Source organism: Sipha flava, unplaced genomic scaffold (genome assembly GCF_003268045.1).
Source record: "Sipha flava isolate LNK unplaced genomic scaffold, YSA_version1 67_pilon_pilon, whole genome shotgun sequence".
Classification (NCBI taxonomy): domain Eukaryota; kingdom Metazoa; phylum Arthropoda; class Insecta; order Hemiptera; family Aphididae; genus Sipha; species Sipha flava.
This window is the reverse complement of record NW_020273607.1, coordinates 2,336,359-2,361,691: the sequence shown is the minus strand read 5'-3', so window position 1 is coordinate 2,361,691 and position 25,333 is coordinate 2,336,359. Positions and strand designations below refer to the sequence as shown.

The window sequence follows — 25,333 nt, the reverse complement described above, 5'->3', positions numbered from 1 at the left end:
ATAATAAACCGTTAATTTTGTATAATTAAACAATATGAAACATTAAGTTATAAATATTTATTTATTTTGAATTTTAAAAAAATTTAAATAATAAAATGTCTTGATAAAAATAAAATTATTTGTTTTCTTAGTTTTCAAATTTTTCCTTTCTATTTACTGAAGTCTTAGGCTTAATATGGAATAATGCTAGGTTCTTAGCCCTGTTCTTCACTAAAAATTTTTCAATCTTCTCAATATGATATATTGGAATACATATAGGAAGTCAATAATAATAATTAGGATGTAAATAGAAATTAATTACCTTATGATCAAAAAATTATATTTTGAAAATTTATTGAATATCATAATTTTAGCTATTCTTAATTTTTGATTTAAATTAATAGTAATGGTAATTTTAATTTTAATATAATTTAGAGTTTTCCATTATTCAGTTGAATTATATATTTAAAGTAAAATGGTACTCAACCTTTTTTTAAGCACCTTTCTTATTTTATAGTCAATTCACAAATCATCTAAAAAATATGGACTTACTTGGAGTATAAGTGTTGTTTAAAAGTTAAAGTTTATTTCAAGGGCGTAACTAAACATTATTTATGAGAGGGATTTGATATATTTAGGTAATAATTATTTTTATTATTTGTCATGGGGGGTTGAACCCCAAACTCTTCCCTTCTTACCTAAACCACTGGTTTGTAGCCTTATAAGTAATTATATAGTTATGTAAATCATATATACATATTTGTTTTTTTATATTTTTCTCCTATTTGCTATACCCTTGAGTAGAAGAAGACTATCATTTAGCATCTCTAACTTACTAAGGATCGAAAATGACTCAAGCGTGTCAACCATTAATGTTAATACTTTTGTTACTTTCAAACCTAACCTACTATCATCACAACATGACTACTTCTATATTTTAAATATATTATATTAATATATTAATAATTTATTTTATTTAATTAATAAAATATATTAATATATATTAAAATTCCATTTTAAATATACTCTCACTGTTTGCCATCAAAATTATGTTGATTCAGCTTTTATGTGATCTCCTCAATGATTTAATTGAATTTTCAGACCTCATCCATGTCTCATTTAAAGTTCCTTCCCACAACACCAAAAAACATTTTTATGTTCCCACTAATTACACTTCCTATAACCACTACTACCCATTTTACAGAATGTTTAGATCTGTAAACAAAGATTGACCTTTGTTCAAATTTCATAATTTTATACTTTTTATTTAATTTTAATTTTAATTATTATATCTATATTAATTATAAATACAACTGCTGTTTAAAATTAAAAAAAAATAAAATGAGATATAAATATATATTATAATGAAATTTCTTATTTGGTATAAGTACCGATATATAACATTTCTAAATATTAAATTACATTAACGATATGTAAAGTGTATAAATCTAAATTATATAGTACTGTATATATAGTTGCCATAGATTTAGACATAACTATAATAGTGTTTTTACGATTTAATCAAAATTCCAAGATTAGTATTATATTAATATAACATACAAATCCACAAAACATACGTAAGACGTTGCCTTGGTAACGATAGACACAAACATCACAAATTAGAATATTATGTAACAACTAACATTAGATATTTACAGTTGACCACCACATAATACAGGATTGGTAAATTTCAAACAGTCTATAATTTTAGTAGTATAGTTAAAATTTGAACGCAACATAATAAAATGCCTAAACTATGACAGGTCAGTTAAATTATATAGTATAGTACTAATTAATAGATAATGTCATAAAAATTAATAAAAATAAAAAAATTCTAAAATATTCATACAATAAATTGTATAATAAAATAACACGTTAAAGTTATTTACTCACTACATAATTACTACTGTCTACTACAGTACTACTAACAACTATTAACAGTATTGATCAGGCGCATACACAAGGGGGTTCAATTCCCACAAAATTCAGAATAATTATTAAATATTTTTTTATAGAGTAAACGTGGCTTATAGATTATATAAGTATGAAAATGTATAAATTGCAACTCTACAAAATAATTTTTTGTATAAGCATCTGGTGTTGATAGAAACAAATACGTGTCGTACATACTATGGCATTAACCTAATGAAATATTATATTTATTACAGGATCAGTTGACAACTGGGACGTATTAGATGATTTGATATCTAAAGATGAAGGCGAACGAAAAGATCAGGGTATAATGTATGCAATATACAACATTAGCTATACGGTGTTTCATGGTTTTTAGACTTAATAATCGATGCGGAAATCTTAACCAAGTCTTTTCTTAACGCAACAACATTTAAGACAAGTCCAAACACCATGTGATACCTGTAGATATATGCATTTTAATTATTTGATATCAATTTAGTTTATGTAGTTGTTTTTCGGAAAATTACAACGTGAAAATAAACCTTACCCCATGTGTTTGTGTTTAATTGCTCATTTTTAAAAAACTGAATACGTAATACTAGGCTTATTAAAGAACTTATTACTAATAGGCATATCCGGACTGTTCAATTCAAATTTTTTTTTCAAGACTCATTTTTATATTCACATAAATGTCATTAAGGTTATCTATGAAGCACAGTGGCGTATTTGAGGGGGGGCCGATGGGACAATCAATTTTTATATAAGTAATGGGTATTTTATTAAGAAACAAAAATTATGATTTATTTTATAGTATTACTACATTTGAAAACGTTTCAAATTTTACACTAATTTAAATAACGCAAAACGCTAAATTTTTCATAACGTTTTAATTGTCAATAACGGTAAACGTAAAATTTTTTAAACATTTAAATTTGTACAGCGTTTAAACGCTTAAATTATTTATTGCATTGAACGCTCAATTGCTTATAACGTTTATATGTCCCATAACGATAAATAATATATATTATTTTGATTGAAGACCCAGTCCATACTTAGTGAAAAATTAGATAAAACAAAAGCGAAACTTTCAAAACACAGATAGGTGTTAAAAAAGAACTACACAAAAGACCATTCTAAGTGGATCCGGCATTAGATTAAAAAAAAACCACAAATATTACTTGATATAAATACTACCAAAAATTTTACTTGTACATTTTGAACCTGAATTAAAGAAAAAATTGGAGTTCCCCCCCCCCCGGGAAGTATGTCTAAATACGCCCCTAATGAAGCAAATAAATTAAATTGGATAATCAGTCATCATATACAGACTGTAAGCAGGTCCGTATTTAAAAATTTGGCGCCCCTAGAGATATAATTTATTCCCCCTCCCCCAAAAAATAAATAATAATAATATAACACTTATTATTTCGTCCATATTCGAGATTCTTTAATATTAAAATATAACTTGTAAATGAAAATCGTTTAATACTTTTTTTAATTAACAAATTAAACAAATTATAACATAATAAAACATAATAAAATATAATTTCCTTTTTTTTTTTTTAACTAACAAATTATAATATAATAAAAATACAATTCTTTTTTTTTAATTTACAAATTAAAATTTAATTAAATAAATTAATTTAATTAAATTTAAATAATAAAACATACTATTTTATTTTTTTTCATTAAGTACATCATTTTTAAAATGAATTTTGCTTAACTATTTTGGCACCCATGAGACTTGACGCCTCCGGGCATGTGCCTACCCTTGCCCCCACCCCTAAATACGGGCCTGACTGTAGGTCATAGGGGTTATAAAATGAACTCATCAATTTAAAAACTTGTTTTTGGTAACTAATAATAAATAATAAAAACCAATAAGTGTACTGTAATTCATAAAACACAATATTAACGTGTTGTTAAATGTAAATTACAATAAAATAAAATATCTTTTACTAGAAATTAAAAAGCAATTATAATTCACGTAGAAATCCATAAACACAAGTGTAACATTGACGAGAAAACGGGACACCGCATTAATCCCGAGAATTTTTATTTTTTTTCCTCCCTCCTCACAGCAGTAGCAGAAACCACGAGACGCGGAGCAGAAGAACGACCGCCGCGTCGTCGGCCGTTCGGGAAACGACGGACGATTGGCTGGGCTTGCGGCCGAACAGTAGCACGGAGACCGCGCCGCCGTCGCACTACGAACCGTCGTCGGTGTCGTCGCGCGGCCCGTCCAGGCGTCAGGACTTCCGGCAGCAGCGCACCTCCCGTTCGGCCGGCCTGTTATTCAGCGACGACGACGACGACGACAACGGCAGAAATGCGACGGCCGACAGGAAGGCCGCCGGCACCAGACACGGTTACGACATGTTCGCCGGGCCGGGCGGCGGTGGTGGCAAGGCGGCGGACCAACAGACGTTGTCGAAACGCCGCGAGACGTCTCCGTCCATCGTCACGGCCGCCGGGACCAACGCTGCCGCAGGTGGTTGTGTACGCTGCCGATATGTTTGTTTGTCTGTCCGTACCGATGCCTCGAACACACACATCCCCGACGCGGAGCAATTGTTTTGTTAATGTACACGAGAACTTATGTTCCCCTTGGACCCGACGACACCGAATTCCTTGTCACGACTCCAATGATCCCGTGCCATACGACGTGTTATTAAACGATAGGTAGAGGCGTAACTAGGGGGTGGAAGCAGGTGCGGATACAGGGTCATGACCCCCCAGAAAAATATCAAAATTAGGTCCTTCGAGTTTATTTAAAAATTAAAATACACATAAATTGTGTTTTTAATTTTTTTTTTCAGTTAGAATTTTTCTTGCGATAAAAATGTTATGTAACATATTATATTTATATACATTTAAACTACATCACCACTTGTTCATAAAATCATAATTTCACCATCCAACTTCTAAGAATATTAATAGTGATTATAAACTTACTGAAAAACTATAATATTATTGGCGAATAAACATAAATATAATAGTAAATCTGCGGAAATTTTTGAGTGTTCGACCTTCGACGGAAAGATAACTTCTGTCAATCCGTTGGCTGGTACCGAATTGATTCCCGAGCTCCAATCCAATGTGCCCAATTGGTTATCGTCTGAAAATGGTATTTTATTAGGTATAGCCGAATTAATTGGTTCCCGTTTGAAAAAGGTATTTTATTAGGTATAGCTCAATTGGTTTTCATTTAATTACGCACATTTTCCTTCTCAATTTTACAGGTTTATGACTGTCAACTTTAAAGTAGGCTTGGTAAATGTGCGTTAATGTATGTTAAAAAAAAATGATAAAATATATTAAATTTTAAATCGTTGATTTGGAAGTCAACTAGTCATCACTTAGGTGTACGAAATACAAATAATAAAATATAATAAATACATTTTAAAACCACTGATTTGCAAATTTGAAGCTAACTTTCTTTAACTATTCAATTCTCGTAATCTTCTCATTAATGTACTCAGTCATACAATTTTCCAAGTATTTGTTATTTTTATCCTGTTTGCTAGTAATCTGCTAGTCTCTAGTAATCTATATTATATGCATCTATTATATTTTTGTACTCTATTTTATCGATGTAAAAATCAAGTTATACATATAGCTTTTAAGATTTTGTTTTTTGCTCTCTATACAATGGCCCGCCTAACCTGTTCACAAACGGGAACCAATTTGGCTGAACCTAATAAAATACCTTTTACAAACGAGAACCAATTCAGTTACTCCCAATCCGTTACCCGTATATTTATATAATATTATAGGTACCATCAGTGACGGTGCTAGAGTTTGCGAGGCCCTGGGCAAAATAAATGTTGGGTCCTATAATTTATATTAATAAAATATTTTAAGTTCAGTAAAATCAGAATCGCAGGGCCTTAATTATAATTTAAGGTACGGGGCCCTGGGCAACTGTCCCTATTTCCCACCCCCTCGCGTCGTCCCTGGGTACCATATACTTGCTATGGCACCGCTAATCGCTAATTTAGGTTCTAATAACTTATTAAAAAATACTATAAATGCGATCATTCTCTACTCTCAGGCGTCTTAAGACATGGCTTCGTTTAAACATGGGAAAGGAACGCTTTGCTCAATATTCACAAGAATATACCCATAAATGTTGATAATATTATTTCTAAATTTTGAAAAATAAAGCAAAGAAGATTAAACTTTAATTTTAAAAATTAACAATTTCATATATTCATAACGTTCTAATTTGAATTAATAATTTACTTTTATTATTTTGTAATTGTGTATTATCTTTTTGTACTTTCGAAAAAATGACCCCCCTCCAATTTGAGTTCTAAATCCGCGCCTGGATGGAAGACGGGGATTCCTCCCCGAATGTAAAATTTTAGAGGGTGTAATTTTTGTAATTATTAACAACTAATTTAATATTTTTAACTTTGTTAAATATTGATTCTAGGTTAAAACTCAATAAGTATGATTGTATATTAATTATTAGGTAAAATTCTCGAGAAAAGTATTTGATTATTGGTCTATGATAGGGCGTAATTTTAACATTTCCCTCGGTTGTCATGTTCTTGATATCCTGCGAAAAATCCACGCGCCACCCCACATATCTTAGGGCAATCGTTTATTTATAAATTCGACTGACGGATGCTTATTATGAATTGAAATTTCTTTGTTATACTTATTACTTGGCTATTTTTTTTCTACTCAACGTAACAACAATTTTGATTTTTTAGATAAGATGCCATCTTGGCTTAGTGGATTAATACAGCATAAAGACGAAACCTCAACTGCGCCTCCTCCTCCTCCTCCTATTTTAATTACCAATGAGATGGCGGTAACTGGTACTCAAAAATCGGAAGCAACTGAAAGTAAGAACGTAGAGAATAAGAGTTTCATGTTTGAAACTTTGCTCAAACAAAAAGACAGTGTTGTAACTTCTACGCTGGAATTAATTCAAGATTTGACCAAAAAAAAACAAGACATTCAGCAAGCTACGTTGACATTGATACAAGAACAACAAAACAGTGATCTTTTAATTAAAGTATACCCAATAAAAAAAAATATATTTTTAACGTCTAATTAACCTAATTGCATTGGAAAATTCCCATGATGCTATTCGTTTAGACGCTGTTAATGGACAATAGTTGTTCTTCTGTGATCGACAGGCAAGAATTGGAACGTCTACGGTCCGAGAATCACAATTTTAAATTGACAATTGATCATTTTGCCAAGAAGCATGAATTAGAATTAGATGTTTTAAAGACTAGATACGAGTAAGTAAGGTTTATACAGTACAATAATAATAGTTAAATCAATAATTTTTATGGTATTCGTATATTTCATAGGAAATATTATCAAATTTATTTATAAAAACGTTCATATTGATTTAATATCATATATTTATTTATGAAAAAATAACAAATTTTTCTATGAGTAGGTTTCTATAGCTGGTGTATCATTATTACTCAATAGTTTAATTTTGTTGAGTAAATTTATGTACTGCATTTACCTCGAAATCTCATGTATGCATATTACATTCATAAATTATTAATATTTAATGTTTAAACTATAAATATTTAATAGATTACAACAGAACGTACTACAAGAAAAGCTAGATCGCTTTGAAGAACACGTCAACGAATTGGAAGAAGCACGAAAAGCCGATATGATTGAACGAAAAGAAAACGAAAATCGTTTGAAAGAAACATACGAAGAAAGATTACGTGCGATGCACGAAAGTCATTTAACAGATCTCAAACAAACGGCTGAATTGCAAAAGATTAAAACGGCTCACTTGGAGCAAATTGAATTCAGTATTCGAGATTCGAAACCAAAACACTTAACCAGCGATGATCTGACGGCTCGAGAGATTTCGATTGCCACACAAGATCAAAAACTCAAAGGTTATAGCGCAATCTTTATTTACACTAGTCACTTATTAATCTTTAGCACACATGCAATGCGTAATATATACAATATAAATATTATAATAATTAATAGCATAACCGAAGTTTATATACGGAAGGTCGATAAAATTATTGTACTTAATTTAACGGGCATAGATTTACAGAAAGAAATAGATAAGCAGATGACAGTATTAGAAGGAGAAAGGTCGGCCCTCCAAATGAAAATCGAAGAGTTCCAATTGAGAAATCAAAGGGAACGAAATGAACTCGAACTCGACAGCAAAGAATTAAAAAGATCTTTAAAAACGTTCGAGGAAGAACGTAAAACATGGGAACGTGAAAAGAAATCAGAAACTCAGTACATCGAAAGTCGCAAACAAGAATTAGAGGTAAATTGTAATAGGTGATAAAATTATAATTACATATTTAACTTATATTTATTTTATTTTGTATTTAACTAGGCGGTCCGTTTGTCGGTAATGGAAGAGCAACGCAAATTAACCGAAGAACGATACGAAGTGGCTTCAGAACGTTACAAACTCGAATCTATGCTCAAACTTGATTCTGGTACAGGAACCAATTTAATACAAGCTAAAGTGGAAGTGAAAGAGAATTTCAGAGAATTGAAGAAAAAAGAAAAAGAACTAGAAAAACGATTGGAAAACGTGAAAGAACTGGAAAAACGTTTAGACGAAGAAAAACAAAAGTTGCAAGAACAAGACGACGAAATAAAAATGAAATCAATTCGTGCTGAAAAAATGTTAAAGGTAAATAATTATAACTAAAGATAAACACAATGAGTGTTCATTAAATCTGAGTTGATTTATCGGTTTCTTCTCGTTTTATACTTTATTATGTAATATAAGTGTAAGTTGATAAAATAGTAGATTATTTCCCTCTTAAATTTATATACATTTATAAAATAATAATAATAAAATGTAATTGACAAATATCAAAATAATAGACATATAGTTCAAACAATGATCAGTTTAAAAAACCTATAATAGTTGAGTAATTATTTTAATAATATGAGCTTAATATCATTACCCATCACACGCAATTATAAAATCAAAAATTAAAATGGATATTATCTTTTCAATATAGATTGCAGTTACAAAACAAGACGAAGGCTTAAAATCTTTGGAAAATGCAAAAGATATTCAAAATAAGTTTGATAAAAAGGGAAACGACATTCAAAAACGATTGTTAGATGTTATTAGACGCGAAGAAAATGTTATCCAGGTTAGTGTTATATTAAAATAATTTAATAAGTTATGATTTATAACAACCGTGTTATAATTCTTATCTTAAAAAATTACAATTTTAGGAAGAAACTAAACTGGCTAAAGAAAAAGAAGCGTTTAAAAAACAACTAAAAAAACTTGATCTCGTTCTACCTCAATTATCATCAGATGAAATCAGTTTTTTACATCCAACATTGAACAAATATGAAGCTGAAAAAGATATACATACAAGAAAATTCACCTATAGTATTTTATAGTGTTTAAATTATTAATTATTTGGTACTTTCATACAATTAATAATAATTATAATTTTTGATTGTACTTGTATTTTTATATTAAAATTATATTAAAAATAATATGCACAATAAATACTTAATATTAAATAAAATAACAGAAATAAAAATTTAAAAAGAATCATTAACATTCATTTGATATTATACTTTCAACCAGGTTCTCAAGCCTGGGAGGGATAAAGATTTTTAAAAAGCAACGAAACATAAAAATGTTATTTTTGATTATTTGGATATTTAATCCGAGACATTCGTCACAATTGATTGGAAATAAGGAGTGTCAACCCTTTCATTAATTTATATCTACCTACTTCATAATAATACATTTAATATTTAAGAAAGTAAATTTAACATAATTTTTTATAATTAATAATTTTAAGTTATAATAAAACTTTCATTAAATAAGTAGAAAAAAACTACATTGATTTTCATATTAATCCAATAACCAACATTAAAGGTATGGTGAATGTATTAAAAGATATACATTTATATATATATATATATATATATATCAAATATAAAAATATAATTAAATTGTATTATGGTGAGAGAGGAGAGCATGACATCATAAAATAATATGAAAGAAGATATATATCTCAATAGGTTAAAAACACTTGATTTTTACTATTTCATTTCTTTAAATGCCTTTTCCTATCTTTTTCCAGATTATCCATACTTGCAATATTCAGTCCCTTAGTACCACACTACTAATACCAGTTTCCTTCTGAACTTATGAACCCCATCAATCATATTCTGTATTTTTTTCTTCAGCATAATTTCTCAAGTAAGCTTCATTATTTAAATTGAAATTTATGATTGTCCCAACCCTACTTAGCCTATACAACCAACCTGTCATGTAATATTTTGTTCTTTTAAAATAAGCACTTAAGTTTCAAAGAAAAATAAATTTAATTACTCTAAATCATGTTTTTTGTTTCCACTTTTTTTTTCTATATTACATTAATAAACACACATAACTTTTCATTTCGAATAGTTCAATAAAAATATTTTGTATCTTTGAATTTTACATGTTTTAATTAGCTTCATAATGCAAGTACTGAAATATATTTTAATAAGTAATCATACCTTCAATATTTTATAAATGAGATATATATACCTTTAATAAGTTCTATAACAATAAAAGAATAATGAGTTTTAATCCATTATTTTGTTTAAAAAAAACATGATATTTAACAAATTGGATAACATTATTTATCGAAGCTAGTAATATATTAAAGTAGTTTCATTAAATACTAAATAAACCAAATGTGAATATTAAATATATTGTAAATTGCATGTCTTATCACATGAGAGTTCAATCAAAGCTCAGAAAAAATAACTGATGAGCACAGATTCAATTTCCATCAAGTTGAATGACAAGTTGTTCATATTAATATAGGTTTGATGAATTGTAAAACTACATTAAACTTGTTTTCTAGACTATGATAGTAACATTTTCTCAAAACCATCCAAATACAAGCAATAACAAGTGGATTAGAATTTTTCAAATTCCTGTAATAAGACATAAATATCTTCAGTACTATACTTAAAACTTTATATCAATTCAAAAATTTAACAACATTTTAAGCTCTAACTGATTAAAATAGACTTCAAATACTTTATCATGTCTGACAGTCAATGTAATATATATTTTCACATATAATCTAATATGGTATATATTACTAGACAGATATAGATTATTATTAATGATATTAGGTTTCACCAAATAATAACACAAAAAAACACATTTTTATCATTATAATTTTTTCTTCATATTTCTAAATAAATTTTTGATAATAATATACAAAAAAAAATTATTATAATAATAATAATAATAATAATAATAATAATATGATTATAAATAAAATAAATTATAAAAATTAACGTGAAATCAATATTAAAAATGTATACGTAAATAAATCATAATTCATAAGTTACGAAGTGAGGTTGAATAATTTAAACAAGTAATATTTTAACAATTATTAACATTAACTATTTAATATTATCTAACAATGATGAGAATATGTTTTTTGAAAGCCTATTTTTATTTTAGTGATTATTATTATTATTTTTTTTTTTTTTTTTTTTTTGGAATGGTTTTTAATAAATTTATTATTAATTATAAAATATAAATATTTTATACCAGGACAGTAAATTTTCTAACAGAACATAGCAGAACCCATCATTGTTTTCTTATAAAATACTGCTATAAAGGAAAGGGGTATATAATGGGTACATTACATGCCATAACCCTGATAGGGTAGAGTACTTGAAGTTGCGTATGGAGTTGTATTGGGCTGTACATAGGGTTGCTGTGAAGGGGCTACAGCTCCTTGGTAGGACGGTGAGTACATGTTGCCCATAACTGATGGACCAGCTGTTAACATCAGTTGAGGTTCAGCTGTATAAATAATAAACAAAATACATAAAAAACAATTAAATAACTTTTTATTTAACACTTACGAATCATCATTGGTTTGATGTCTTCTTCTTTATGCTCTTCTAATCGCTTTGATTCGGCTTCTTCTAGCTTATCTACCTTGGCAACATATTCTCTAGTGACTTGAATAAGGTAGGGCATGGCAAAATCCATTATGTTGTGCCTCCATGCAAGTTCCAATACAATATCTGGATGAACAAGATCATAGCATTGGAACAATGCGGCAGCAAAACAATCATAGTTTCCACGTTCCAAGAACCACGTCACTAATTCTTCAGCCACTTCTGAATTTTTTGATTCTGCTGCATATTCCATAGCATCCTACAACAAAGTATATAATGATAATATGAACAAAAGAAATAAAAATTAAACTTCAATTGAAGTTATATACTTTGTATAATCTGTCTTTTTTGCACAATTCAACACTTTGCTTCCACCGATTATTTCCTTTGTACAAATAAGCAGCAATACGCCTAAACTCAGTAAGTTCATGTTTTTCAAGTTTTTGGGCAAGTGCAATTGTGTCAAAATTATCAAAAGCATCAATAGAGGTTCGTAAACCCTAGAGATAAAAAAAAAAAAAATTATCAGATAACAGTCGTTTACATTAATTATATATTAAATAATTACTTGATAGTCTTCCTCATTAATTAGTAAATTATTCAGAGCTTCATTAATGGCTTTATTATTTAAAGATTGCACGGAACGCAAATAGGTTTTGACTAATTGCAAATGATTTGTCTGAAAAAATAAACAATGAAAAATTAACTAATCTGAAGTAATAAATCATAACTAATAGTAGTAACAAACTTTTTACCTTTGTAAAATAGGCAACAGCTCTAGTGTGGTCCATTCGTGGTGTCAATACCAGCAATAAATCATTGAGCAGAAGTGGTTTATAATCGAGATAAAATTGTATTGCTTTGTAGTACAGTTCTAAATTAGCAACCTAAAAGAATAAAATAGAAATACATTTAGTAAAACCCACCCACAAAACATATTTTTACTATTTAGGTTTATACCTTAGTAATAATATCTTTAAAATGACTCTCACGCCAAGCTTCAGTTGGATGATTCATCATTGCTAATACTGCATTATCATATTCTTCATACTTGTCATACAAAAACACCAATTCTGACCACAAGTGAGCTTGTTCTGCTGCTCTCAAAACTTTGGGAATATTTACACGAGACCAAAAGAGTTCTAAATGTTCCTTCATCTTAGCAGGCTTGTATTTGGAATATAAAATGGCCAATTCAGTGAACATCCCCATGTGAGCACGTTCCAAACCCAATGCTGCTTCGAGAAGGTTAATAAGTTCTTCAAAATAACCACGATCCTATAAATTCATAATAATAATAAAAATAAAAAAAAACTTTAAATACCAGTAATACTATAAAAAGTTATTGTTTATTACTTGGTAGTAGTTAATAAGATCTTCTAACTCATCAGCATGAACAACTATATGTAGACCACACATTTGAGCTAATCTAAACTCATTATTATCAACACAAGCAAAACAAACTTCTTTCCATGTTCTTGTGCTATTTGCTTTACGGGCACTATCAACTGCACCTTGATACTCTTTAAGATGTACAAGAGTAATAGCTAATCGAGCAAAATTTGAAACGTTGTTGTATAAAAGTTTAGCAGGTTCATACATTTTGTCTTCAAAACACCTGTCTCCAATCTGTAAACAAAATTATCTTTTTAAATTAATATGCAAAAAAAAAAAAAAAAAATTTATAATATTATACTTTTTGAATATCGGCATGATTTGGTCCAGATATAAATTCCTCAAGATCAGCTAGACGATTTGTTTTAGCATAAGCATAAATTAATTCACTTTCAATATAAGATTCACGAGCCTTCTTGCGAGACATTTGTAAATAACGCACAAGATCTTCCCAACTTCCTAAAATTAGTAAATAATTAAATGATTTATATCAATAGTTCCTAAAAATGGATACAGTTTTTATTTTTGAATTTAATCTATACAAAATATTGACTTATTAATATAATTAATTTATATTATATTATTTAATAATATCACAGAATTGATAAAATTAAAATGGAAAATTTTGGCTATACAAATTATAGTTCTCCATCTTGAAAGGGCTATATAGAACAGTAAGTTCTCAGAAAAAAAAATTGTTTAAATTGTTTGCTGTATTATTTAGATACAGTGTTTGTCTTTTATTTAACAAGATTTTGTCAATAAATCATGATTATAAAATTTTAAATTTACTTGAGAAGAATACATTTACATATGTCTATAGTTATACAATGAAAGCATTTAAAATAGCAAGTATATTAGGATGGTATTAATTATACTTGTCATCAAAAACACAATTGGACCAGGCTTTTCTATTATGTTTTCTTAAAGCATATCCTACAAGTGATCTTAATGATGGTTTATAATGTTTTTATAATTCTATTTAAAAGTAAGAAAATATTTTTATTAAATTATTTCCATCTATTTCTATAGAAAATATGGTGTTAGTTTCAAATTGAAACTTTAGTAATGTTCCTTTTAGTCATCCATGTAAACTTTTCGACAAATATTTATTAAAGTGAAAAGATCTTATATGGCACTCAGATCTTCCTGTTTAGGCAGTTAACATGACCTTTTTCGTATTAAAGCTCGATACCAATCAGATTATTAAAAGGGGAAGCAATTTTTTTTTTTACAGATATATAAGTTCTACTGGACCAATTTGTATATATTTTTTTTTTTTTTAAACGCGAGTACTTTGAGGGCAGATGAGCCATCTAATGAGAAAAGTTCAAACATTTAATTAATTAGTCATTAGAAATATTCAATTATCAATGTATACGATATCAGTTGGGTATCAAGACCACGCCGCACAGTGGTGGTACGAAACTGACGTGAAAAGGAAAGTTTGTGCAGCCACAATTATTGTTTTGCTTTTACCAGCTGCTGTTGTATCCCAAACCTCACCCACCGTAAGATAACCGCCTATCTTTGTCTTAGGTAGACAAAGATAGAATGCATTCATTCTTTGAACAAATATATTTCTTAAAAATGTTCAATCATCCTACAAATAATATGAAAAAAGGTGTTTTAAATTAAGAATATTTACTTCAAATTCTACATAATAAATCTATATTTCTAAGCTCATAATAATATATTTTCACATCTTCCAAGGGTTATCCGAGACACTTTTAAGAAAAAATTTATGTTTTAATATAATTTTAATGAACAAGTTGATAGTTTGTACTATTTTAAATGATTTTTTAAGCCAATATTAAAAAATAAAATCCTAGTTATTAAAGCTCTATAATATGATATTATTTATCTGTATATATAAAACAGTAAGCTGATTGACTCCTATCAACGCACAGCTCAAACCATTGGATGGATCTGGCTAAAATTTGGCATACAGATAGCTATTATGATGTAGACGTGCCCTAAGAAAGGATTTTTCAAAATTTTGAATTTAAAGGGTTGAAATCGGTTTAATATTTTTTGCCACCGCATAATTTACAATTGATCATTACAATTTCATCATTATAAGTTTTTACTCATATAGAATAATGGTCAGAGAAGGGGAAGACAACTATTTAGTTAATTATCGTTCTCTTTTCAGTAAATATTTGGTAGATGAATACGCCAAAATTGAAACTGAAAGACTAAATTACATCAAAAACAACCAAGCCAAATTGCGTGCAGATAGTTATATTCATTTAAAAGATGTGATTGGATAACGAGACATAGAAGCTAATCAGTTAGGCCAAATGGTTATACTCCCGTCAACTTTTACTGGTGGGCCAAGGTACATATGCACGAAAGAACACAAGATGCTATGACCTACATTAGATATTACGGTCGTCCTGACCTTTTTATTACTTTTACATGTAATCCTCGCTGGGACGAGATAAAAGAGCTCTTCCTTCCCGGTCAAAGATCATATGATTGACATGATATAATTGCAAGAGTGTTTCGGTTAAAATTCAAAAAGACCATGAACTTATTGACAAAAGGTAAAATATTCGGAGAAGTGAGATACTATATGTATTCAACAGAATACCAAACTGTAGAGAGATTCAGGTAGTTGTAAGCTATAACTTATCGAATAGGTTATGATAATAACTAAATTAATATGTATAAAATATTATTTCAAAAATCTTAATTAATTTAAATTTCAATAGATTTAACAAAATTTAATCTTGGCAGGTTACATACATTTATATACTTAAACCCGGCAACGACAGGTAATTCAGCTAGTAATGTAATATACAAGGATAATATATAATATATGAGGACGTCCATTGGAAAAGGGGGACAAAGAAGGACATGTTCCTCCACAGGCTTTTCTGTGTCTATTAAACATATATACAAAAAATATTATAATTTATTTATATAATATATATATATTGAATATTTTTAGCTAATCTCACAAAACTTTACCACAGGAAAATGTGTCCTGGGAATCATATTAATTATAATCCTATCAATAATGATTACCGAAAGGCATTGATAACAGGGATGTGTCCTTAGATTTTTGATGATGGAGACCATTGTGTATGAGGGCCCATATATTTTCTTATCAGTTTCTATTCTGTGTATAATATATATTAAATACATAAAATCTATTAAGTACCTGTTTTATGTGCTGTTTGAACAACATCCATATATGCACTTGGATCATCAGCTTTAATAAACGAATCAATGGCTTCTTTGACAAACATATTTTGCAACTGAGATTTTGCCAATAAGCTCCAAACTCCTGGTTCATTGCAGCGCTCAGCAAATTCATAAGCACGATCAAGGTTTTTCACATTATCAATTAATACCTAGAATAAAAATGCATAAAAATAAATTACTTATATTAAGTAATATATAATAATCATACTTGAATAGCAGATTGATTAACATTGAATTTCTTAAATATCGCAAAAGCTTCTTCAAATAGTTCATTGTTGATTGCGATTGATGCAATGTCAGGAGCATCATAATTGTCCAAACGATTAATATAATCCATAACACGAGTTCTATCAGCTTTAACAGCTGTTAATATTAATAGATTTTGCAAATTCCTAAGCAGATAAAATAAAGTTAAACAAATATTTTACTGTGGACAAATATTATTCTTATGCAGTTTTTACCTATGAGAACTGAATAATGAGTTATCAAACACAATTTTTTCAAGTAGTTCAATTAATTCATTGGGTAAATCAGCAGTCATGAAAGCTTTTACAGTTACTGATATATCTTCAGGATCTTGAGTTTCAGATAAAGCTGTTTGCACAACCTGATCAATGAGTGGACGACGATAAACATTGTTCTCATTCAAAACTTCCAACCACAATTCTGGATTACGACGTCTCACTAAATATCTAGCTTCAGATTTAAAAAGGCTATTTTCATTGCAAACATTAATCAACTCTAGATCACATTTCCCTCGTTCATAAGCAACACATGCTAAATGTGGATCACGTTTTTCACAATACTTGCCAACTACTCGACTATCATAGAATTTATTTTCTCTAAAATAGAAAAACAAATTTGTTATTTAATACAATTTACATTATAATATGAATTTCATACTTTAAATATCTTTCTGGATTATTATTGCTATCAATATAAATCTTAGCAAGAGCATTATGAGTGGCAGGCTCTTCACTTCCATCATGAACACGTAATTCCAACCATGATGATAACAGTTTAAGACGATTACGCTTTTCAACTTCCTCAACCAATTCATCTGTTGAGAATTCTCCTTTCACAACTTGTATAAGATTTTTAATTATGTCTTCTGAACAATCTACATCAAGGAGACCACCAACTACAACAGGCAGTCGTGATGGATTCACCTTTTGTACATAAATCTCAATATACTTTTGCAAATTGTTTCTGTACAGATACAGTACAAGATCATGCACAAAATTAAATCGATCACAAACAATAATTAATGGCAATTGATCAGTAAGTTTTGCTTCTTTTAAGAAATTTTTAACTCTTTCAGCATTATAACATGTGGATTCACGACATATTCGCTCAACTTCTTTGATTTGTCCAGTTTTACAAGCAGCCTATAAAAATATAATAACTATTTTAAAAATAAAAAAAAAAAAAAAAAATGAAAGGTTATTTAATGGGTAAGATGATTTTAATTTTTTTTTTTATATAAAAAATAGAGTAAAAACATAGCCCTAATTCATTTTAAAAAATATACAGTTTGTAAAAGCTAATTAAGAATACTCAATATCTTTGCGTAGAGACCTACAATTTGAATTTATCAATAATAAGGTAATAAAATAAAACAAAAATTAATTAACGGTTAATACTCAGAAATAAATAATTTATATAAAAAATAAATCATAAGTAAATGCTTATCCTAGAATATTACTATATTTGTATTACAAATTGTAATTTTATTGACTTTTTATATATATATGATGATAAATTTATAATTTGAAACCGATCATACATTATAAATATAATAATATAATATAATAATTCAAACTAAGCATTTATTTATTTATACATAAATTTATCATTACAAAATTAATCACACATTTTAATACTTAATAGATATTATATTTAAGTGTTACTTACTGAAATGTATTTAAAATGAACTTCTGGATCTTGACTGAAGTTAACAATAGACCCCAAAAAATAAAATAAGCCTTCATAACTTTTAAAAGACTCGAATAAATCAATCAAAGCTTTTGTGGTCAATTGTTCATGATACTTTGTGGCAATCTAATTTAAATTAAATAATAATTTAAAATCATATTTTAAAATATTAAGAATAAATATACTTTAACACAAATTTGAAGATTTTGTCTTATGTTGTTAGTTAACATAGCCTTTAAACATTCCAAAGAATCTTCAACACTCAAGGAACCAAAATAACCAATTAACCATTCAGGATTCAATAATTGAGTATGCACAACTGCTCTTTTAATATCATATAAATCTGTATAATGTTCCAAAGCTCTTTGGAGAAGTCCTGCTTTTTCACAGAGTTGGGCAACATGGGCTCGGTCATAATGAGTAAACATTTGATTTCCGAGAATTGCATCAGCAACTTGTGGAGCAGATACTAAATTCATTTCAAGCAAACGTGTTTGTAAAGGACCTTCAGCTTCACGATTATGTTTTAGTGCTTCCAGAAGAAATTTTGTACATTGTTGAACCATGTTTTGTTCAATAAATATATCCACTATCTAGACCAATAAATAAAAATATTAATAAAAAAAATTAAATAAATACTAAATTATAAATTAAATATACTTGGTTAATATTAGCAAGAGGTTCAGCATCATCAGATAATAACATTTGGGCAAATTCAACCGCATGATCCGGAGTAGTGCGTAAGACAACATTCCTAAAGAGATGTATATAATCTGGTACATAACTTATTTTTTGAGAGTATAAGATTATTTTCTGATACTGGCCAGTTTCAGCAAAACATTGAACAACCTATAAAAAAAATATATTAATAAATAATGATTATTAATAATAATGGTTATTTAATACATAAATTTAATTCAGAATTAATCAACAGTTTTTCGATGATTTAATGTAAATTATTCAATATACTAATTGATAAACTGGAAGCTGAAATTTAATTTCTCAAACATATGTCTGATATATCAAGTGGTACATCCAATGAATCTATTTGTGTGGTTTTACTGGTTAAAAAAGAGTAGGCAGTTAGATATTTATGTATTTAGTATTAAAAATGTTTACTATAATATCAGTAACAAAATGTACCATATGAAAGAATATTTTCCAAATTAAAAGTATTATAAAAAATAAAATCAGATGTACTATGAGCCAAGATAGACGAAGAATTGTTACCACGAAAGTTCACAAAAAAAAAACTAGCATATAAATTAGATTTTAATGAAATTTTTGACAAATTCAAAATTATTATATCTTTTAACATAAATTATCAACAATTATAAGATTATATATCTGTAAATAAATATATCATATAACTTATAATGAATACAACGAAATAAATATTTTTAATGCATTTTATAAATATAAGTCTATAGCTATGGCTTTCAAAATTGTGGGTTCTAATTTTTAGGGTGCACCCCCAGAACCAAAATTCTGCACAGATCTATGACCATTTAATATATACTAAGTCAATAAAATTGTGACTTAATTATTTAATTGTTCAGGTACCTTAGGAGGAATGTTTGCGCGGAGATAAACTGATAAAGCTAAAGAAATGTCTGCAGTCTTGACCAGATCTCCCAGTTCTTCAGAACATTCCAATTTATCTTCTTTAAGCCACTTTTCTAATAGTTGACGTTTATCTTGTGCAAGAACTGGACGACAAAGTTCCAATGATTCATATTTATTTAACTTGCCCTAAATAATTTAAATAGATTAATGAAATTTATAATTGATGGGAATATCAATTATATACCTGATCTAATAATATTCCAAAGTACTGAAGAAGAGGTGATGATTGATTGGCGGCAGTTGGAACCTGTTGGAATTTTTGTATGGTAGAAGGCGTCCTAAGAATACCTTTAGGTGCATTAGCTGCTACTTTTGCAGCGTCTGAATACTGTCCATTTTGAAAAAGCATATTGAACTTGCGTACAAATAACTCTTCTGCACCAGACAAATTATTACGAACAGCCATACGTAAAGCAAGTTCTGGGTGTTGAAGTACAGTATTTATGTATGGTATTATGTTGTCTTCTTCAACACTAACAGATAATACTTGTCCTTTACGATTAACACCAATTATACCACCAGTAGCATCATGTGGCGCAGTCACAAAAATCGTATCACCACTAATACGGTTCATGTAAATGCAAGTAGCTGTTTCTATGTCATACAGATGAATATAGCCATATTTAGTTATTAGATAAATGACATCGAATTTAGAGCTGACTTGCATTGCTACTGGAAAATCGTTTTGTGCTTCTGGAGGGAAGAAAACTTCTACCTGTTTCTTAGGAAATGGCTGATTACCTCTTGGTGTTTGTACTACCTCAACAATATGTAACTAAAAAAAGTTAATAAATTAAAAATATATTTTAAGTTAATGATTTAAATAAAAATGTTACTTACCTTTCCTCCAGCAGCTGTACGTGCAGCAAAACAAAACAATGTAGACATTTCTCTATTTCCTTCCATTTGGAATCGAGCAAATGATGCAGCATGACCTTCAATAGGTTGTGAACAACTTTTTTCAACAGAATACAATTGCATTGCTCCAACTACTCGATTTTGCTAGGGAAGAAAATGAATTATAATTTTCCTTAATTCATTTAAATATTTATAATTATTAACATACTTGAGCTGAAATTCCTATTAGTAAAAGCCATTGCTGTTTATGATCTGTTCTGTAGTTAATTATTTGACATCCATTCAAAGTAGAATGTCGATCAAACATTTTAACAGGAGTAGAGTCTCCTAAAATTGTATTGCATTTAAATAAAATCATATTTTATATACATTATCATAAATCAAAGATATATGTATAGGTAAATATTGTATATTACCTTCCATACTCCAGTGGAATACAGATGTTTCTGTGACAAGAGCCAAAGTGTTAGGAGAAATCCATTTCCAAAACACAACATCATCTTGCATAATATGAGCCTTCATTTTACTTTTCATTTCAATATTAAAAATCTGCAAGGTTTTTTGAGCTAAAAAGAAAACAACAATTATTTTTAAAATTATGTACGTAAACAAGTATTTTAAATGCTGAGATGCAGCTGTTCCTTCAGTACCAGCTTTTCCTTTAAGTGCAATCACTTTGCTAGCTGGATTCATAATAGCTGAATCTGCAGATATTGGACGCCTAATCGGATTTTGTGGATCAGCCATATCAACAATAACAACTTGAGCAACATCACCAGTCTTCTCACGTACACATATGTATTTATCTGATTCCATGGTAAGTGTATTAAAACTGATGTTTGACTGGTTAATGCCAACATTTGTAAGCTACAAAAAAGTACATCATTTCCAAGTAAATCCATGGTAAAATAATAATGGAAGAGTTCAAAGTTCAAATTTAAAAAAGTACAATAAAACTAATAGATAATAATAGTAAAATAAATCATATATTATTATATCAACATAATAAATGTATAAAAATATTCCCCTTGACCCATTTCATTAGATTAAAATATACATAATATAATATTGTCATAAGAGGGACAGCGATGGCATACGTCACTTATGACCAAATGCTCGTTGTATAGAAATGTGTATGACAGATCCAACGCCTGTCAGGGTAATGATAAGCACAAATGCAAATTGCACAACTTACAGTCACAGTTACCAAGACACCAGACGTGCTTATAATGTATACACGGCGACAGTCCACCCAAATATTTTACAGATAGCAAACATAAATGAAATCTACAGATTGAGAGGGGAGAGATTGAATATTGGAGTAGGAGGGAGTCGCAAACGATTTCCAAATTATCGCGTTGGTTCGTTATAATTATTACTATTAATTTTCCATGAGATTATTTTATTATATTGTTTTCGAATCAACACGATAAATCGTAAGAACTTATTTATAGGTGAAAACCAGGTACGGGCTTGTATTCATCGAGAAAGATTATTATCTAACCGTTTGGGTTTTTCCGTTAAATGAAAAAATAGTAAAGAATTTTGTTAAAAATAACAATTTCATAATTTTTAACCATATATATTATACAGATAGACAAAATATCATTAATTTCAGTAATTATTATGATCTAACTGACCACGATCCTGAAAAAGTTGTTGGCTACCAAAATCGCTTACCCCTCCTCCCCAAAACCTAACACCTCCTCACAAAACAAGAATTACGGTTTTCTCCCTTGCTTACCTGCAAGTGTTCTTGAAACTTGATCGGTAGAATTTGCGCCATTTCGATTGTGTTCTTGATAATCGACGACCGTACCGTTACCAAGATATGGTGGTTGAGCGACGTCTACAGCAGCGTCGTCTCAAAAGGACGGCGGAATGCTTACACTTGTGTCCAGTGCGTCCCGAAAACGCACAAATGCGACGGGAGGCGTACCCGCTGTCGCTGCTGATAATGTGACGACTTGTGCGGAGCGCGCACGGAGTCTAATGGAATTTTTTTGTGAATGGCGAGGGGTATGACGATAGTTTGACGGAATGCGCGGTCGTGTTGGATGACGACGTTACAATAATCGACCGCGGTTTGAAAAGACGACCATTCAACGAACGACGGGGGATTGACGGTAACCCGATGTCGAAATGAGAACGATAATACACAAACAACGAATATAATAGAAATAAACGATAAAAAATAAAAATAAATGAAAATATAAAAAATATTAGCGATTACTTATTGCAGCAGATGGACTTCGTATCGCGTGTATAGTGATTTTGATAAATAAAAATAGGACAATAGTATTGTCGTAAGTTCAGTCCACGGTTCATATCGCAAATTGTGCGGACCAGAAGTAAAAAAAAAAAAAAAAACGTACAATGTAAAGAAAGGGTTTGAGCAGGGTGGAAGGGAGGGAGTGCCACATAAACAGACGAAACAGTGTGCCGCCTATGGCTAACCTGAAAATCCCCAACGGCTACGCGCGGCAAGTGCATCGCATTTATTCAATGTTTATGGTGAACGTCTTATAAATTAGTGATTTGAATCAATCTTTTTCATGCGATGAATCGATCTCTGTGATTCGATTTATTAAATGATCGATTCAAATCATTAATCCTATTTCTTAAGTGAATCAAATCGAATTGTTAATACAATATTTATATTGATCTATTCATTATTAAAACAGACTTAGTTTATTCTATACTTATAGAAGTATGATTAATTGTTGATCAGATTTCCGATATTTTCACAGTGCTGACACTACCATATGTTCTTATCACGAACTTTTCATTCCAATTTAAATCGATTCACTTTCATGTACCACCTATCACTATTAAAAATATTTCTTTGTGCTATTTTCCTTTTTTTTTTAAATACTTTGTTTTGCTTTTTTACCAATAGTATTCATCGATACGTTGTCCGATAGTTGCCCCAAAATTTTTAGAAATGTAACGAAAAATTGTTGAGAATTACGTTTCGAATTATTGAACAAATTACAGACAAGTGTTTTTGAACAAAAATTACGCAACTCTTCAGTAGACCACTTTTAAATTTCATCGATATAAAATAGCACAATAACAAGATAACGCATTACTATAAGAGCCATAATCTAAAACCATGAACGAACATTGCTATAAATTATAGACATATTAATTATTAATATTAATATGTCTATGTTACAAATATAGAAAAAATAGTAATATTAAACAAAAATAAAAATAACTATGCAAATCCGTTACAACTTGATCAACCAATGGTGTCATTTTAATGCGTTTTAATTCTATACCGTGATATTCATTGCAATAAAATGTAATTTATATTATGAATAAAATCGATTTTAGATTAAAAAGGATATTTCAATTGTAATTATCAGTTGAATTTTGATCTTAAATTTTTGCAACCATTTTATTTATAATTATAATTAAGATTACACTGAAAATTCGAGTTTTCGGTACAACAAAATTAGATGCAACACGTGAAACTATTCAATTTATAAACTATATTGAGGAAATTTTAATTAAAATTTTCTTTTCCTATAATATTTTTGCTTTCACATAAAGAATAAATATTTTTTTCAGTTCACTGATCAAAATCCTATAATCATAAGACCAACTCTAATGAGACAGGTAAAAATTTTAGACGAACAGGCCTGACGGTAAGCGATATAAGAAACCCTAGACTTCACAGTGCGGGTTTAAAATATGACGCTCTTATTGGTCGATTTCAAATTGCCGCGCTTTTATATATGAACTATTATTATTGTGCTATCATCATAGATGAAATAAATAAGAAAAACTAAATTAAATTAAATAATATTTATAAATCAAGCCATCAAATATGCATCTTAAAAATATCATAGATGAAATAAATAAGAACAATTTCCAGAATAATGCTAGAATATTGTATATTTATTTTGTGATTTACATAATATCAGCATTATTTTATATGGCCTCTTAAAATTATACCTACATTATCTTCAAGACTTACTTTGATTGGTAAACATAATCATGACATCAAAACCAGTGGCAGTTACAATTTTTAGAATAAATCTAATTTTCAGAAGTATGTATTAAAAATATACAGTTTTATCATTATCTACCCATTAATTTATTTGCTCATTGATATACTTTAATTTTAAATTTTCAATAACTGAATAATTAATGTTTGTAACACTCTTAAATGAGAGTAGTGTGAACTTAGGGTTTCTTAAAAAAATGTCCTAATTGTTTTGATTAATCTGTTGTAATATTGTTCATTTTTGTTAATAGTTAATAATTAGGGCTCGGATTTTGTACCAAAATAAATCCTTAAAAAAGCATTTTAAGTAGCCAAAAAAAGCATTTATTACTTTAATTCTAAAAAAGCAAATTTCAATTACACATTAAATTAAATATTAAAAAAGGAATTCACAACCATATATTTAGTCAAGTTACTTTCATTGAAACTCATTCTATTGGGTGCTAATATATTTTTATACATAGAAAA

The 25,333-nt window shown here is 28.9% G+C and overlaps 2 protein-coding genes across 7 annotated transcripts; one reads left to right on the top strand and one right to left on the bottom strand.

Annotated features, from left to right (window-relative positions):
• Positions 1-1,616: 1,616 nt before the first annotated feature.
• Positions 1,617-9,304, top strand: LOC112691922 (fas-binding factor 1-like). 5 transcript variants are annotated; one of them, XM_025566375.1, is made up of 10 exons: positions 1,617-1,742; positions 2,148-2,223; positions 3,975-4,387; positions 6,615-6,922; positions 7,006-7,154; positions 7,465-7,784; positions 7,944-8,176; positions 8,249-8,554; positions 8,892-9,029; positions 9,115-9,304. In XM_025566375.1, the coding sequence occupies exons 1-10, from the start codon at positions 1,736-1,738 to the stop codon at positions 9,286-9,288; spliced, it is 2,124 nt and encodes a 707-aa protein (XP_025422160.1). In that variant the 5' UTR covers positions 1,617-1,735; the 3' UTR covers positions 9,289-9,304. The 5 variants fall into 5 exon arrangements, with proteins under 5 accessions (XP_025422160.1, XP_025422159.1, XP_025422157.1 ...); XM_025566374.1 differs by having other exon boundaries at positions 3,978-4,387; positions 7,465-8,176; XM_025566372.1 differs by having other exon boundaries at positions 3,975-4,384; positions 7,465-8,176.
• Positions 9,305-11,410: 2,106 nt separating this feature from the next.
• LOC112691925 (clathrin heavy chain) lies at positions 11,411-23,209 on the bottom strand. 2 transcript variants are annotated; one of them, XM_025566380.1, is made up of 22 exons: positions 22,595-23,209; positions 21,480-21,717; positions 21,267-21,416; positions 21,059-21,177; positions 20,833-20,994; positions 20,177-20,767; positions 19,930-20,118; positions 19,027-19,215; positions 18,552-18,959; positions 18,346-18,492; positions 17,335-17,819; positions 16,893-17,273; positions 16,640-16,823; positions 16,388-16,580; positions 13,520-13,677; positions 13,180-13,452; positions 12,784-13,101; positions 12,579-12,710; positions 12,392-12,502; positions 12,153-12,323; positions 11,785-12,082; positions 11,411-11,722 (listed from the first exon to the last, which is right to left on the bottom strand). In XM_025566380.1, the coding sequence occupies exons 1-22, from the start codon at positions 22,634-22,636 to the stop codon at positions 11,559-11,561; spliced, it is 5,103 nt and encodes a 1,700-aa protein (XP_025422165.1). In that variant the 5' UTR covers positions 22,637-23,209; the 3' UTR covers positions 11,411-11,558. The 2 variants fall into 2 exon arrangements, with proteins under 2 accessions (XP_025422165.1, XP_025422164.1); XM_025566379.1 differs by having other exon boundaries at positions 21,267-21,717.
• Positions 23,210-25,333: the final 2,124 nt, after the last annotated feature.

What these genes read in the sequence shown, in the direction of transcription:
- LOC112691922 (XM_025566371.1), top strand. An exon ending in GACCAACGCTGCCGCAGGTG is followed by an intron (nt 4,388 to 6,614) that starts GTTGTGTACGCT and finishes TTGATTTTTTAG; the next exon opens with ATAAGATGCCATCTTGGCTT. An exon ending in GTCGCAAACAAGAATTAGAG is followed by an intron (nt 8,177 to 8,248) that starts GTAAATTGTAAT and finishes GTATTTAACTAG; the next exon opens with GCGGTCCGTTTGTCGGTAAT.
- LOC112691925 (XM_025566379.1), bottom strand. Translation starts at nt 22,636, where the DNA reads ATGGCGCAAATTCTACCGATCAAGTTTCAAGAACACTTGCAG. An exon ending in TCATTATTCAGTTCTCATAG is followed by an intron (nt 16,824 to 16,892) that starts GTAAAAACTGCA and finishes TTATCTGCTTAG; the next exon opens with GAATTTGCAAAATCTATTAA. An exon ending in TCAAACAGCACATAAAACAG is followed by an intron (nt 13,678 to 16,387) that starts GTACTTAATAGA and finishes TACTAATTTTAG; the next exon opens with GAAGTTGGGAAGATCTTGTG.